Source organism: Jaculus jaculus, chromosome 2 (genome assembly GCF_020740685.1).
Source record: "Jaculus jaculus isolate mJacJac1 chromosome 2, mJacJac1.mat.Y.cur, whole genome shotgun sequence".
Taxonomy (NCBI): domain Eukaryota; kingdom Metazoa; phylum Chordata; class Mammalia; order Rodentia; family Dipodidae; genus Jaculus; species Jaculus jaculus.
Window position 1 is genome coordinate 161,560,195 of NC_059103.1, and position 17,109 is coordinate 161,577,303.

At 37.8% G+C, this 17,109-nt stretch overlaps 1 protein-coding gene across 3 annotated transcripts in view; it reads left to right on the plus strand.

The window, feature by feature from the left end:
- Positions 1–17,109, plus strand: part of Slc26a7 (solute carrier family 26 member 7) — a 124,715-nt gene that overhangs the window by 31,109 nt on the left and 76,497 nt on the right. For all 3 annotated transcript variants that reach the window (XM_045144569.1, XM_045144570.1, XM_045144572.1), the window contains 2 exons: positions 1,099–1,209; positions 12,957–13,129. In XM_045144569.1, the coding sequence (XP_045000504.1) occupies positions 1,099–1,209; positions 12,957–13,129 (284 nt within the window). The remainder of the gene's footprint in view (positions 1–1,098; positions 1,210–12,956; positions 13,130–17,109) is intronic.

Sequence of the window (17,109 nt, forward strand, 5' to 3'; positions counted from 1 at the left end):
CAGTGATCATTTGGGATGCCTAGAAAAATTTAATATACATGTAATGCATAAATTTCATAGGAAGTAGTATTCATGAGGAAGAAAAATGAGTAGTTATTGGTTACTGTTTATTTAGTCAGTGAATTAATTAATTTTTTTTTCCACTCTTAAGAACATGTACCTGATAAGTAGCATGGACTCCAGCAAGTGGGAAGTAGATAGGTTCAATCATTGGCTCTGCCACTATAATACATTGTCTTAGGATAGTTAGCCAGGAAGCCAGCAACCAGTTGACACTAAGTATGCATCTTGTACCCCAGTCCAAAGCTCCATTCCATGTCAGGCTTCTCATTGGTACAGTGATAAAGCTATTGGTTTTGCCTGTCTTCCAGGATATATTGCGCAAATAAAGTGATGTATGTGGAAATGCTTCTAAAATCTAAGTGTGGTGGTTTGAATAGATGGCCCCCAATATATTCAGTTTTTTTATTTGTTTATAGTTTGCATCTGCAGCCACCTGGCTGGAGGCAGTGTCACTGGGTGGATCTTAAGGTGTGGTGTTGGGCTTCAGAATTCAATCTAAAGATATGCAAAGTGTGTGCCTAGCAGGAGTTCCTGAAGTGTGCTGTATTATGTGGCATTTGGCTTGTGCTTTTTTCTCTCTGCTTGGGCCTGTGAAGGCAGGCTAGCTACTTCTGCCATTATGGAACTTCCCCCGGATCTGTAAGCTTCAATAAATCCCTTCCTCCATAGCTGTCCCTGGTCTGGAAGTTCATCTCAGCCAACCTGAATCTGCCTGATACTCTAAGTGTACTTGGAGATGCTTTGTTATGATATTTTCACATCTACTTTTATCATTATGGCACTTTAAATCATTATCTTCTTGTAGACATCTGTGTAATCAAGAGAAAAAATTGTAGTCCACAAACAGTGGATTTTACAATTGAAATATATGTATAACTGAGTGGGTTATTTTATTAGTTAGAACAATAATGTTAGGTTTTTGTTGAAAAGTAAAATGATTTAATTATAATTCATTAAACCAACAGCTGTTCTCTTCTGGGACTGAGTGTTTCTTAGTGATATAAGATGGTCATACTTATTCTTGCTTCTTTGCAGGATTGGCTTTTGCTGTTCTCTCATCTGTGCACCCAGTGTTTGGTTTATATGGGTCTCTGTTTCCTCCCATCATTTATGCCATATTTGGAATGGGACGTCATGTTGCCACAGGTAAGTTTTCCTACCTATGTTTGAGCTTCTCATATAACTAACAGGAGGGATTCAGAATAATCATTAGTTACTGATCCTCAAAGCAGTTCCAACACTGCTGAAAACCTCAGCAATTTTAGGGCTAGGCATTCCTGTTCTTCAGATTGTCAATACACGATGTGAGTGATCCTATACTGCTGGGTAATCATGGCACTTTTTATGGATTCCTTGCCATAAAAATATTTTTATTTTTATTTGAAAGGAGGGAGACAGAACAGAGAGAGAAGAGAGGTAATAGGCGTGTTAAGGCCTCTTGCTGCTGTGTATGAACTCTAGATGCATGCACTATTTTGGGTATCTGGCTTCATGTGGGAAGTAGGGAATTGAAACCAGGCTGGCAGGCTTTGCAAGCAAGAACCTTTGACTACTGAGCAATCTTCCTGGCTTGATTCTTTGCATTTAAGTTTACCAAAAGACCATGTAAGAAGATACTATTCTAAGGTTATAATGAGGGGCTGGAGAGATGGCTTATTGGTTGAGGCACTTGCCTGCAAAGCCAAAGGACTATCCTGTAGCACCCACATAAGCCAGATGCACAAGGTGATGCATACGTATGGAGTTCAATTGCAGTGGCTGGAGGCCCTGGCGTACTTAATTTTTTTAAAGCTTATAATGAAATAAGAGGATATCAACATTTTAAAGAAAGCAAAGACTATCAAACTTAGGTACTCACTTATTAAATCATATTTTCTGCATTGGATGCTTGGACTAAGTCATTTCCTAGGCTTCTTCTAGCCTACTTTCTTTAGTACCTGTTAATTGGCATATGTTACTTTACCTGCATTTCCAAAATCCAAAAATGCGAATGTGTGGTCAGTCATGATGATAGAGTAGATAAAGAGTTAGTGTGACTTAAACCTGAATGAATGTCTGATATGCTGTTTAGTATCTGTGTGAGCCTGGACAATGTTTTAAAGCTTTCTTTGTCACTTTCTTGATAGTGAGATGACTCCTCTCCTATTTCATGAAGTCATAATGAGAATTACATAATTAATGTGTGCTGTTTAGTTCTCACTTCATAATAACATATGATTTAATATGGCTAGCTATTATCATTAAAAAATGATAACCTGAAATATTAAACTAACAAAAATACTTTAAAATGGAAATATTTATTGAGGTTTTGTCTTCATTTTGTGTATGCAAAATCTCAGCCTCTAAGCAATACCACTTAAGATTCTGTCTTCAGTGGTCAGTTTGTATTATTGATTATATTAGTTTCCTATTGTTGCTGTAACACATTACTACAAATTAAAAGGCCTGAAATAACAAAAACAATTACATAGTTCTGGAGGTTGGTAGTTTGATCTGAGTCTCTCTGTGCCCAAACTGAGGTGTAAGCAGGCCTTCCTTTCTTTCTGTAGGCTCTGATAGATGGAACATTTTCCTGACTTCTCTGTCTTCTACAGGCTTCCTGCATTCCCGGTCTCATGGCCCTTTCATCAACCTGATGGCATCTTCAGATTTCCCTCTGACTCTGAACTTTTGCTTCTGTCTTCTATACTTAAAGGATCTTGTGATTTCACTGGATGTACCTGGATAATCCAGGATCATCTCCTTGTCTTAAGGTCAGCTGATTAGTGAACTTCATTCCACCTACTACATTAGTTGCCCCTTGTTGTTAACAAGCATAATATAATCATAGATTCTGGGGATTAGAATGTGAACATACTTTCTCATAAATAACTTCTTTATTTTTTTTTGTTTGTGCAGACTTGGCTCTTTTATAAAATTTCACTTTGCTATGGAGGACAGATCAGCAGTTAGCAGTCATTTAAATGTTACTACCAAACATGTAAACCATGAAATATGTGGGAAGTTCTTAGAAATGTAAAAATCTTCACTTCTGCTTTGATACTCAATTATCGAATCAATTATCAAATATAATCAGCTTAAAAACGTTCTATTGGTTTTATATAGACTCATGACATAGTGGCATGCAATGACATTTCAGTAAATAACAGATAGCATATAAGACCATGGCCCAAAAATATTATATCACTAGTGACATCATACCTGTCTTACTTTGCATAAGTATACTATGATGTTTGTCTAATAGCAAAATTGTCGTAATGAGTTTCTCAGAATGTTTCTGTTAGTAAAAGACACATGGAAGAACATAAAATACATATTATAATATTACATATGTTGATATATATGTTTCTATGTTTTAGAACTATGAATATAGTACTCATTAAGAACTTTAGTTTCTGGACTGGAGAGATGGCTTATCAGTTAAGTGCTTGCCTGTGAAGCCTAAGGACCCTGGTTCGAGGCTCGGTTCCCTAGGATCCATGTTAGCCAGATGTACAAGGGGGCACATGAATCTGGAGTTTGTTTGCAGTGGCTGGAGGCCCTGCAAGCCCATTCTCTCTCTAGCTGCCTCTCTCTATGACTGTCACTCTCAAATAAATAAATAAATAAATAAACAAAAAATTAAAAAAAAAAAAGAACTTTAGTTTCTGAGAAAGAGCCTCATTCTAGCCTGACCTGAGCTGGAACTCCCTCTGTAGAGCAGGCTGGCCTTAAACTCATGGTGCTTTTCATACCTCAGTCTTTTGAGTTCTTGTATCATAAGTATGAACCACCATGGACAGCTTCATTTGGGACTTTAAAAAACTTTTGCATGTTACTGCATACTAACATAGCCTTTTAAAATAGACATCATTATTTGTACACTTCAAGTTAAAACAAAACCCCAAAACTCTGAGATTCATTAGTTCAGAATTTATCTTTTGTGAGAGCACAGATTAAAGTTACAGGTACACAGTTTACAACTTTGATATATTCAACTCTAAAGCCCAATCTTTGCCCTTTTTTTGTTTCATGACAACCAAACATTTTATAGTACACTTCTCTTTTGTACAGATGTAGAAGGAGGAAAACACAAGAGAAAGTTAGAAATTCTTTTCCTTTAATATTTGTCTATTATCTATTTCCTCCCTCTCTCTCTATTTTACTCTTTCATTATCATCATCTATCTATCTCAGTTACTTTCTTGTTGCTAGGGCAAAATACCCAATAACAAGCAGCTTAAGAAAAGAAAGGGTTTATTTTGGCTTACAGTTCCAAGGGAAACTGGATCATGGCAAGTAACACGGCAATACCAGGAGGCTAGTATCACAACATCACATTAGCAGCGAGGCAGAGAGAATGAGCATGGCTGGGCTGTGACACCTTAACGGTCACCCACTTGGCACCTCCTATAGCAAGCTCCACCTCCTAAAGGTACCATTATTTTGCTCCAACAGTGCCCACCAATTAGGGATTATGTATTCAAACACATTAGTCTATGGGGGACATTTTGCATTCGAATCACCAGTCTGTCTGCTATTCATCCATCATCTATCTAAATCCATGTATTTAATCTATCTATCCATCCATCCATCCATCCATCATCTATCTATCTATCTATCTATCTATCTATCTATCTATCTATCTATCTATCTATCTAATATATCATCTGTCTATCTGAGACAAGGTTTCACTAAGTAGCCCAGGTTGATGTCAAACTCATAGCACATGCTGGTCTTGAACTCATGACCTTCTAGCCTCAGCCTCTAAAATACTGAGAGTACAGATATGCATTACCACACCCCACTAGCTTATTGATTGTTAATTTTCCTGCTTCATGATTTTCTAACAGCTTTTTTTACATTTCCCAGAACATCTAAGTATGTCATGAGCAAGACAAAGCTAATGCTTTTAGACTTGACACAACAAGTATCTCCTCTGTTAAATATAATTTAAAAGAGAAAGGCAAAAAGTACCCATTTTGTTACAATTGCATTAAGAGAACAATGTTAGGCATGATGGTTCCCTCCTGTAAGTTCAGCCCTTGGGAGGCTGAGGTCAGAGAGGAGAGTGCCACAGACATGAAGCCAGTCTGGGCTTCAGAGTCAGACCCTGTCTTAATAAAATACACTATTTGATATCTAAATATATGTCTACTTCCTACATGTTTTACTGGTTGCTTAGTTCTAAAATTACCCTTTACATACAACTCTATAACTAAAGTTATTTAGCAAATTATTATTATCAGCTTTAGGAAACTTGTGGTCTATTAAGTAAATCACAGTCATTTCAATAGATATATATAACTTAAAGGTTAATTATAGTTACCACACTGTACAATAAATGCTAATGGAATTTTAATACTGAATTTATTACTCACAGAACCAGCTGAACCCTCTTACTTCATTTTTTAACCTAATATTTAGAATATTTATCATCAGTAACAAGAAGGTAATACTTTTCCCTCAGAGTACAATATAAATGTCAGGGGAATTACAAAAATAAATTATTTATTGACCTTCATATTATCTTTACTATAAGGGAAATTGAATATCACCAAACCTTCTCACAAACATTTAATGTCCAGAGCATATTTTTTCTCTTATCTGATCATATATATGGGGCCATGTTTATGCCCATGTTATGAAGAAGCTAATGTTAGTGTTGTGAAGAAAAAAATCCTTTATCTGGAGTTTTAGCCTCTCTCTTAAAGTGTGCATCATGCAATACTGAATTGCTAAATAAAATAGTAATATAATGGTATCTAATGGTAAAAATTACCTTCAAGCTTCAAGTTTGAAAATATTGAAATATTATGCTAGAAGCAGCATTTAAAAAAGTTATTTAAAAAGCCAGAGTACAAAGATATTGAATGTGCTATTTTACAGGTTTCTTAATTTAAAATATAGGCACTTTACCCTGAGTTCAATTCCCTAGAAATACATAAATATCTGGACATGGCCATACATGGAAGGCCTAGACTGGAGAACTGCTGGGGCTCACTAGTTAGCCAGTCTGACCAAAACCTGCAGGTCTACATTCAGTGAGAAACTATCTCAAGGAGACTTTAATAGCTCTAGAGTAAGATATCTGATGCTCTCCTCTGGCTTCCTATGCATGGGACACACACATCTGCATATATACATGCATACACCACACACAGAGATACACATACATATGCAAACAAACAAAAACCAAAATAAACACATTTAAAAATAAAATTATATAAGCCAAAGAAAGGAACCAATTCATTCCTTGGAATTAGAAAAGAAGAAGAAATGTAGGCATGACTCCAATGAAAACATAATTATTGAAGATGACCAATACAAGATAATTTTGGGAGTATGCTCATCTTCTTTTAAAATTCTTTGAAATATCAAGGTCTGTTCAGTAATTTATAGAAATTTAGTAAAATTGTGCAATGTAAACTTTTGAAGAGCTAAAAATAATTACTGAAAACCTTCAACATGGTAGGCCTTGTGGTAAATGTTTTTAGTTATGAAATCTTATTTATTTTCTGTACATACTTTATATTAAGGTGTTTTTTGTCACATTAAAGCTGAAAGAAGTTAGGTAGCTTGGCCAAGATCAGAAGCTGGGACTTCAACTTGAATGTGGCACCTGAATTCGCTTCCTACTGGACCCTGCTATCCACAGCAATACCTGATGGTCTAGTGATACCTAAGAGTTCCACTAGTAGACATAAATACTAACCAGAAAACAATTTGAGAAAAAGAAAGGAAAAAATATAGAAGTGGCATTGAGCCTATAAAGACAAAGGTAAGACTTTTCAAAGACATTAAATTACTATCTGCACCGTGCTGTAACATGTAGGATGCGCTTCTGCTTCAGAGCAGCAAAGCTGCAGCCTTATAGACAGAGCTCTGTCTGCAGATGCACACTGTTGCGTCCCAGCAAAACTTTTCAGGTGGCTCTTTCCTATCATTCAATTTCCTCTTATCTGAAATAGAAAGAATCCCAGGAAAGATAGGCCTCAATTAACAAATTAACTCATTTACATCTCTTTTAAAACTAACAGTTATTTGTTCAGTAGCTTTTGATTAAAACATTCTGATTCGTGCAAAAATCTGAAGATCTCAAGATTCACTCTTTGACTCTTGAGTATCTGATTAGATATCATAGCTATTCTGTGGTAGCATACCCTGAAAAATGTGTCTCCTCAAAACAAGATTCTAGGGCTGGAGAGATGGATCAGTGGTTAAGATATTTTCCTGAAGCACCTAATGACCCAGGTTTGATTCCCCAGTACCCACATAAGCCAGATGTATAGAAGTCACACCAATCCAGCCTATGGAGGGATTTAAGCAAAACTGCAGCAAAATATACTCTTCAACTGAAAAGTGAAGGTATATAGGTTTTTATTAGCCACAGCGGAGAAGCAGGAAAGACTATGATCTAACAAAAGGAGGAAACCAGCCAGAATCCCACTGAATTGCTTGTGAACCTAGATCGCCCTGTGCCCAGCTGCAGGAGCAGAGACAAAACAAGGTGATTTTCCAACCTCATCAGCCTCCTTGCAAAGTCAAGAAATCTGAAGGGGAGACAGCAGAGATTAGATGAGGACCTGCTGACCAGGCTGGACTAGTTGTGCAGTTCCAGTACAATGGGAGGCTTCCTGCACTATTCCATCCCCCAACCAACAGCTTGGCAACCCTGCAGAGAGCTCATTCAGCTCCCAGTGGCAGGGCATCCAGCACAGCCGATTAGAACACCAAATTCACAGCACAACATGGAGGGATCTAGGTGGGCACTCAGAATTGGTGATATTTGAAGCCACCCCAGAAGCTCAGGAGGCCACCTGACAAAAAAGCAATTACCTCGGTCTGCACTGGAAGTGCTCATCTCTCTTTCCATATCAGGGCAGGTTATGAGTTACATATTCTTGGTTGGATTAAGTGTTCTCAATTAAGCTGTAATTGGGGGTTGATTATTATTGTCTTTGATGCTTTCATATTCATAGGGCCTTTGTCTTTTTCTTCTGTCATTATTGGGGACAGGGTCTGATTCAGACCCAGGCTGACCTGGAACCCATTTCTGAACCAAAATCTCAACCTTCCAGCTGACAGGATTAGGGTATAGAACAATACACACCCTTAGGGATTTTGGCTTTATATGATTATGTTTGTTTCAATCCCCACACTTGCATATTCTGTGCTGGTCTTTATTGAATGTGCATATTTCTCAGTTGAATTTTAGAATTTGCCAGTAAATTGCTCCACCCAGCCCATTAGAATACTTGAATAGCAGGCAAACTCAACACCTAGGATTACTTCTATGGTTGGATTGGAATACAAGAGCTACACTTTTTGGCACCTTAAACTCCTACTCTGAATGTACATAAAACTTGCTTTCCAAATCTAAAAGCACCACAGATAATTATAAAACCCAAGCAACAAATCAACTCAGGATGCAAAAATCACAACATTATAATACAAGAAACATAAAGAATCAAGACCATACAATCTCACCAAAGTGGCACAAACATCTGGAGTTTGTTTGCAATAGCAAGAGGCCATGATGTAATCTCTTTCTCTCTCTCTCTCTCTCTCTCTCTGTCTTTATACCTCCCCCTTTCTCTCTACCTCTTTATCTCTTTCAAATCAATCAATCAATCATTCAATCAATAAAATATTAAAAACCCAAGGCACTATGGTGAATATTCTTGGTGTTGCCCATCACAGATACCAGAGACTTGTCTCCTACCATTTTATACATCAGTTCCTTGACAGATTCTTAATTTAGTTCTTTATGATGAGTTTACTTTTCATGATGAAAATTTTTTTCCAATTATATACTTTTTATTTCCAAGGCAGGAGAGAGAGAGAGAGAGAGAGAGAGAGAGAGAGAGAGAGAGAGAATAGGAATCCCATGCCTCCTATCACTGTAAATGAACCCCAGATGCATGTGCCACTCTGTGCATCTGGCTTTGCATCAATACTGAGGATCTAAACCCCGGCCTTCAGACTTTGCAGGCAAGTGCTCGTTATCACTGAGCAATATCTTCAGGCCCTGATCAATATTTTTGATTTATTAGAATGATCTAACTCATTAAGAGAACTACATTTAATGTTCTCTATATATTTGTATACCATCACCTCACAAAGACCAAAGAATAATCATAACAGAACATTCTTATCTTATTCTTATTAAGAATTACCTCAATAGGGGCTGGACAAATTGCTTAGTGGTTAAGGTGTTTGCCTGCAAAGCCAAAAGAACCCTGTTCAATTCTCCAGGACCCTTGTAAACCAGATGTACAAGGGAGCACATGCATCTAGAATTTGTTTGCAGTGGATGGAGGCCCAGGTGCACCCATTATTTCTCTCTTTCTCTCTCTCTCTGTCTCTCTCCCTGCCTCTTTATCTCTCTCAAATCAATCAATCAATCAATCAATAAATAAATATATTTTTTAAAAATAATTACCTTCATAGCTAAAACTTACTAGGTACCAAATGCATGCCAGTAGATGATCATTGTGCAACATGTGCTATGTTCCATATTCTCAGTTAAAGTCTTTTTAACAACCCCATTGGAGAAAGAATGCAACTTGCTTATAAACAGATTGGTGGCAATGCAGAATCTAAAGCCAGGTGCTTCGGTGTCTGTTCTCAACACACTGTTCTGAACTCACAGCACTTACTGCCCCTCTTCGCCACACCTTCTTCCTTATGAAGACAAGAAGACGCTGCTAGATTTCTACTGAATGCAGTCTCTGCTAAGCTCATTCTGCCCTGTGCTGCTTCATGCTCTGTTAAGTTGCCTGCCTCTTGCACAAGGCTCTTTTCACAATGCCTTGGGTATTTACTGGAGAAAGTTAAGTTCTTTACACCATGGACTTGAGGGGGATGTTTATATAGTGCTTCATTATGTTTCTTTCTTAATCTTTTTATTTACGACTTCCATAATTGTAAACAATATCCCATGGCAATTCCCTTCCTCCCCCCACTTTCCTCTTTAAAACTTCACTCCCTATCATATCCCCTCCTGCTCTCAATCAGTCTCTCTTTTATTTTGGTGTCATCATCTTTTCCTCCTATTATGATGGTCTTGTGTAGGCAGTGTCAGGCACTGCAAGGTCATGGATATCCAGGCTGTTTTGTGTCTGGAGGAGCACGTTGTAAGGAGTCCTACCTTTCCTTTGGCTCTTACATTCTTTCTGCCACCTTTTCCGCATATGGACCCTGAGCCATGAAGGGTGTGACTGAGATATTTTAGTGCTGCGCGCTCCTCTGTCACTTCTTCTTAGCACCATGGTGCCTTCTGATTCATCGCAAGGTCACTGCCATCTGAAAAGAGTAGTTTCTTTAACCAAAAGTGAAAGTAGCATTAATATATGGGTATGAATTTTTTATTTTATTTTATTTATTTATTTGAGAGCAACAGAGACAGAGAGAAAGACAGATAGAGGGAGAGAGAGAGAATGGGTGCGCCAGGGCTTCCAGCCTCTGCAAACGAACTCCAGACGCGTGCGCCCCCTTGTGCATCTGGCTAACGTGGGTCCTGGGGAACCGAGCCTCGAACCGGGGTCCTTAGGCTTCACAGGTGAGTGCTTAACTGCTAAGCCATCTCTCCAGCCCATGGGTATGAATATTAAGAGAAGTGCTTACTAGGCATTTTGGTGAGCATAGTACATACATTTAGGCAGACAGCAGCAGATGTTAAATCCCTAGGGCTCCTGTCTAACATGAAAACCTGTTTTAGGTTTTCAGGATCAGGGATGTATTCCCTCACATGGAGTGGGCCTCCAGTCAAATTAGAGGGCAGTTGGTTTCCCCCATAACAGACATGCCACTATTGCACCCACTGGGTCATTTGGCCTGACTGGCCAAATATAAGGCTTCCAGTGTCTACTGTGGAGTATCTTCACTGGTGATTTCTCTTTCTCCCATTGAACTGCATGTAGTGTTGTTTTTGCAAGTTTTCTGTCAGCTGGTCTACATGGAGGAGGTTTTCAGCTCAGCTCCAGCAGGGTTTCTCAGTACCTTGCAGCCCAAGTATGTGGATTCTTCAACAATAGGTTCTTACCATCTATTCCTGGTGAGAAATCAAAGGCCTGGCTAATTACCTGTAATGTTTTGGAAGCATCAGGGACATCCCTGGCCAATAACTCACTGGAAGGTATCCCATACCTGGCACTTAAATTTTCTAATAACAATCTATGGCTCCTGTGTGTTCCATTGTCCAAAGAAGTAGTTTTCCATGTGACTTATTTATATCCTTTTAGATTTTGATAAGCCCCCCCTCCACATTTCCTTTACTCAATCATTATGTTCTTTTAACTTGAGTTTCCTGATCTTTTCTGTGGGAATCTACATTTCCCATCCATGCAGCTGAATGCTTAGGCAAGTTTTGCCAGCATGAGAAAAGGAGAGCTCTTTTCCCAAATAGAGAAACACACAGAATGCAGTCCCATTTATGTTGAGGCTGTGGTAACTCCTAGGAAATCACCATTGAACCTTATCTCATAGAAGTAGCCAGAAATGGTATGTTTCCTCATTTTATGGGCCAGCATGTTACTACCAAAAATAAAGGTACACTCAGCTATGAAATCATAGTAGGTAGAACTTGTATTATAAAATCATAGCAGGTGCTGGAGATGTGGCTTATCAGTTAAATTGCTTGCCTGCAAAGCTTTGGGTTCCATGTTTGACTCTCCAGCTCCCACGTAAGCCAGACCACAAAGTGACACAAGCATGTGAGGTTGCACATGTGCTCAAGGTGGTGCACTTGTCTGGAGTTCTATTGCAGTGGATGGAGGCCATGGCATGCCAATTCTCTCTCTCTATTAAAAAATGTCCAGTCTGTTGTGCATACCTCAAAAAACTTCATAGCATGTAGAAAATACATAGTCTGGTCCGAAGAAACTGATATAGATTCTTATGTGTATGTAACTTTTTCTGTCATTATTGTTGTGTGTATATGTACGCTATGCATGCTCTTATGAACATGTATGTTCATATGAGTGTGGGCACACGTGTATAGGTGCTCATATGCTGGCTTGTTTGTACATGTGTGGGGGTCAGAGGTTTATGTTGGGTGTTGACCTCAATCGTTTCTACTTTATTTTATTTTTATTTTTTTTGAAACCAAGTATCTCTGTAGACCTAGTACTGACCAATTCAGCTAGACTAGATGGACAATAAGACTTAGGGATCTGCCTTTCTCTGCCTCCCGAGTGCCAGGAGTACCTAGTATTTATCATGGGTGCTAGGATTCTGAGGTCAGGTCCTCATTATTACACAGCAAGCACTTTACTCCTGGGTCTTCTAAGTTCTGAGTGTAGACTTTGAGCCATACTTTGGAAGACAAGTAGGGCTGTCACTAGCAGGTTGGAGGAGCCAGCATTTCAACTAAAATTATTGCTACATAGAAGGACTGGAATTAACTCTAGGCAAAAATCACAATACATGTGACTTGGACATTCTCTATGCCAGTTGTCAGAGAGGCAGAAAAATGTATGGCAACTTGTCAAATGAATGTGTGTCTACCAAGGTAACTGTTTTATGGAGTGGGGTTAGTGGTGCAAAGTGTGGAATGGTGGAGTGGGTATATGTTTTTTAAATATTTATTTATTTGAGAAAGAGAGAGGGACAAAGAGAAAGAGAGAGAGAAAGAGATAGAGAGAGAAAGAATGGGTGCACCAGGGTCTCTAGCCACTGCAAATGAACTCCAGTTGCATGAACCACCTTGTGCATCTGTGGATGCATTATGTGGATACTGGGGAATTAAACCTGGGTCCTTTGGTTTTGCAGGCAAGTACCTTAATCACTAAGCCATCTCTCCAGCCCCGGGAGTACCTTTCTAATTCAATGTAGCATCAACATTATTGGTAGAATCCAATGTTGGAATCCAAGTTACTAACAGAATATTCTCTATACTGTCCCTACTTTCAGGAACCTCTGCTTTGACTTCCTTAATTTCAGCCAATGCTGTGGAACGGCTGGTCCCACAAAGCAGCCGAAACCTTACCACACAGAGTAATTCAAGTGTGCTGGGTTTCTCTGACTTTGAGCTACAGAGGATTGGTGTTGCTGCAGCAGTGTCCTTCTTAGGAGGTGTGATCCAGGTAGGTAATCCTGGGGCTGGAAAACACAGAAAGGAAAATATCAGCAAAGGAAAGGTAACCAGGACTGCATTTGTATTCTTATTCAAGGGTTTGCTGCTCCATATGGGTAATGGGCATATGTGCTTTATGGAAATACTACTTGGTACCAAAAATCCTCCAAAAATGCTGCATATCTTACCTGTTTGTAGCTGAGATAAAACACCTGGCCATAAAAAATAGCATAAAGCAAAATGGTTTATTTTAGCTTAAAACTGCAGGCTATGCTTTATTGTAAGTGGAAGACAGGGTGGCAGGAGCTTGAGGTAGCTGTCATGTTCAGTCCACAGTGAGGAAGCAGAGGGTGATGAATGCTGGCAATCAGCCAGTTTTTTTTTTTTTTTTGTTGTTGTTTGTTTGTTTTTGTATTTTGAGGTAGGGTCTCATTCTGGTCCAGGCTGATCTGGAATTAACTATTAACTATGTAGTCTCAGGGTGGCCTAGAACTCATGGCGATCCTTCTACCTCTGCTGCCCGAGAGCTGGGATTAAAGGTGTGTGCTACCATGCCCAGCCAGTTTTTTAGGTTTAATATAGTCTGGAACTCTTTTGATGGGATGATTCTGCCCACAGTCTTCCTACCTGAATCCTTCACAGACATGCCTGTTGGCTAACCTATTCTAAGGGATACCTTACAGCTGATTCAAGGTTCCTTGCAGTGGACAATTGATATGGACCATCACATATATGTTAGATAGCTGAATTTTAGATACAGAATCTATTGAATGATCATTTTTGCTTTATTCTCTCCTTTAAATGGAAGTATATGAACTTTAACTTCCTACATGTATGTGATCTGGCTTGGTACACTCTCTGTTACAGTGTCACATTTATAAGATCAAATATTATGTGAACAGCAAAAATGGAGAAAGAATAGTTGATTATGTAGTTTAGATGGAAGGGACAAAAAGTGTCATCTAGAAAAAAGACACTAAAATCCTTAGAGTTAAATTGCCTTCTAGTCATATAAAAAGGACTGAACAAGGAAGGATATGAAATGGAATGGGAACTGAAATCTTCATTTCTCTGAGGAAAACAAACCATTGAGCAGTGTTTTTGCCAAGATGGCTGAACAAACAGGGAGGTCTTTTCTAAGGCATTCTATTGAATATGGATGAGGTAACTATATTCTGAGATTTGCACAGGTAGTCTTTGTGATATTTTCTTTTTCTTAGCTGGTTTGAAGCTCTGGATCTGACATCTACCTTTATCTCAGAAATAATCATCCATGTGAACTGGTGACTTGAACATGGATATGCTGCATTGGATTTGACATAGCTTTTCTCTTAGTACCATGAAAATCTCTATATTCACACCACACAGGAAATATAGCATTGCTTTTCCTTGCCCTTCTATTTTCCTCCCATGTTTCTCTTAGAAGTTATTTTTGCTAAGGTTATGATTCTCTTATTCTATATAACATTGGACAAATATTTAGGTGTATATTAGTATTTTTAGAAGTCTGTGAGAATATACCATTGGCAATAATATTAGAAATGTCTTGATTAGTCAAATTTAAACCGTTTTCTATCAGACTAAAACAATAATCAGGCATTTTATTATCTACCATATTTTGATTAAGAATTTAAAGATTAAAATATTAAAGTAGAGACCAGAATACTAACAACACAAAAATAAGTCTCATTTTTCCAGTCTGAAACTCATAGAGTTATAAACATAAAGCAGGATATTATTAAACATAATAAAATACTTTCATTTTCAGGGTCTTTTATTGCATGTGAAATCTGATTCAGATAGTTGCATGTTTTCACTCATAAATTCATTAGACATCTGCTCTCTTTCCTCTGTACCACAGGTCTTCGATATGGAACCTATGTTTTAGTCAGTTTTAAAACAGATGGCTGGACTTTATTTCACCTCCAAACTCATCTGTCCACTGTCAAACATGTATATTAGAGGCTTTTGCATCTATTGGATCCAACTCCTCAGTCATTTTTCCTTTTACCTTTGTATGTGAAATCCACTGACTCCAAGGGGAAATGTGTCCAGTTTCTATATCGTACTTTATTCAGCTTCTTTAGGTTGTTTTGCCTGTTTTTATGATGATATTTTCCCTTAATATAAAAGTCTATATCTAATACAATTATTCAGGGTAACAAGATTATATTTTTAAGTTGTTTGAGACAGTCCTGATTCCAAGAGTGTACAAGTGAAATGCTCTCAGTTTTAAGTCACAGACCCAATGCTTAGGGTTTAGACCATAAACACATTAGGTTGCTTCTTATATTCCAGGGAGTGGTAGAAATGAGGAATTGACTCAAGGACATATTCATAGTTTTCTGAGCATGACAAAGTCTGACAATATTTTATCACAGAGTAAGAGGGCCCTGTGAGACTTCATATCTCTGAGTAAATATAGGAAACTGGTGATTGCTGGGAGAGGTAGCATCATGTTCTTTAGTGGTGTAACCACTGAAGATTGCCTAGTTACTTTCCAGTGCCTGATCTCCTACCCATGATCAAACAAGTGACCTTATTTACATCAGTGGATCAAAACAAAACAAAACAAAAACAACCAACCAAATAAAAGGCATGGAAATAGGACGGGGATCTAATTGGAAAAAAAAAAAGGTTTTAATGGGAAAGGAAAGGGGAATAAAAAGTATAAATGAGGGAAGGGAAGTAAAGTGGGATCAAAATGCATTGTATACATGTATGAACATGTCAATTTTTTTAAAAAAAGAAATGGAGTGTTATGAGGTACCAATGTCACCACATCTAACAAACTGATCTTCTTTTCTTACATACTAAGAACACTGACTGTGGATTTTCTTTTTCTTGTGGTTGACAAAGAGAATTTTCCCATTAAACTATTGCTTTCATTTGTCTAATTATCCCTTCCACAACTGTTTCTGCCCATATCTACTTGACTTACATTCTTTATTAACATGATAGTAGAATGTATCTTTTTGTTCATTTTAACTTGCCTTATGTAATTCTTAGAAGAAAATAATAACATAAAATTATGAGTTAGAATGAGGCCAAAATCTATGCATGTAGCAAACTATTTTAATAACTAATTTCTCAATCTTTTTTAAAAATTCTATTGGCAACCACCAGACATACTGACAGTAGTTTTGAGATTTGCATATTTTTGTTTTTCTTCACAATTTATGTATGTGATTTTTTAAAAATTCTTTTAAAACATTTATTTATTTGAGAGAGAGAGAGAGAGAGAGAGAGAGAGAGAGAGAGAGAGAGGAAGAGGAATAGAGAAAGAGAGAAGGGGCATGCCAGGGCCTCCATCCACTGCAAACGAATTCCAGACACATGTGCCTCCTTGTACATCTGGCTTACATAGGTCCTGGGGAATCAAACTGGGGTCCTTAGGCTTCACAGGCAAACATATTAACCATTAAGCCATTTCCCCAGACATGTCTATGATATTTTAATTTATTTTCTTTACTATATCAAAGTTTCATGAGACAACAAAATCCTTGAAGGTAATTATAGTATCTTAACCCATTTTAAAGTTTTACTTGTATCAAGCATATCACTTTATATGTGGTAGATTCTCAGAAAAATTGAAAAAGCAGATAAATTATCTGTTTATGAATATGGGAACAGAGTAGTAGCCTTCATATAATAATTTTATAATTCTGAAGGATTGACTCTATTGTAATTTTTTTGTAATCTTATTTTATTTTATTTTTCTCAATTTTTAAAAACATTTTCCATGATTATAAAAAATATCCCATGGTAATATCCTCCCTCCCTCCACTGACCCTTTGAAATTCCATTCTTCATCATATCCCCTCCCCATCTCAATAAGTCTCTCTTTTTTATTTTGATGTCGTGATCATTCCCTCCACTTATGATGGACTTGTGTAGGTAGTGTCAAGATGTGTGAGGTCATAGATATCGAGGGCATTTTATGTCTGGAGGGAGGACGTTGTAAGGAGTGCTATTGCAATTTTAATTAAT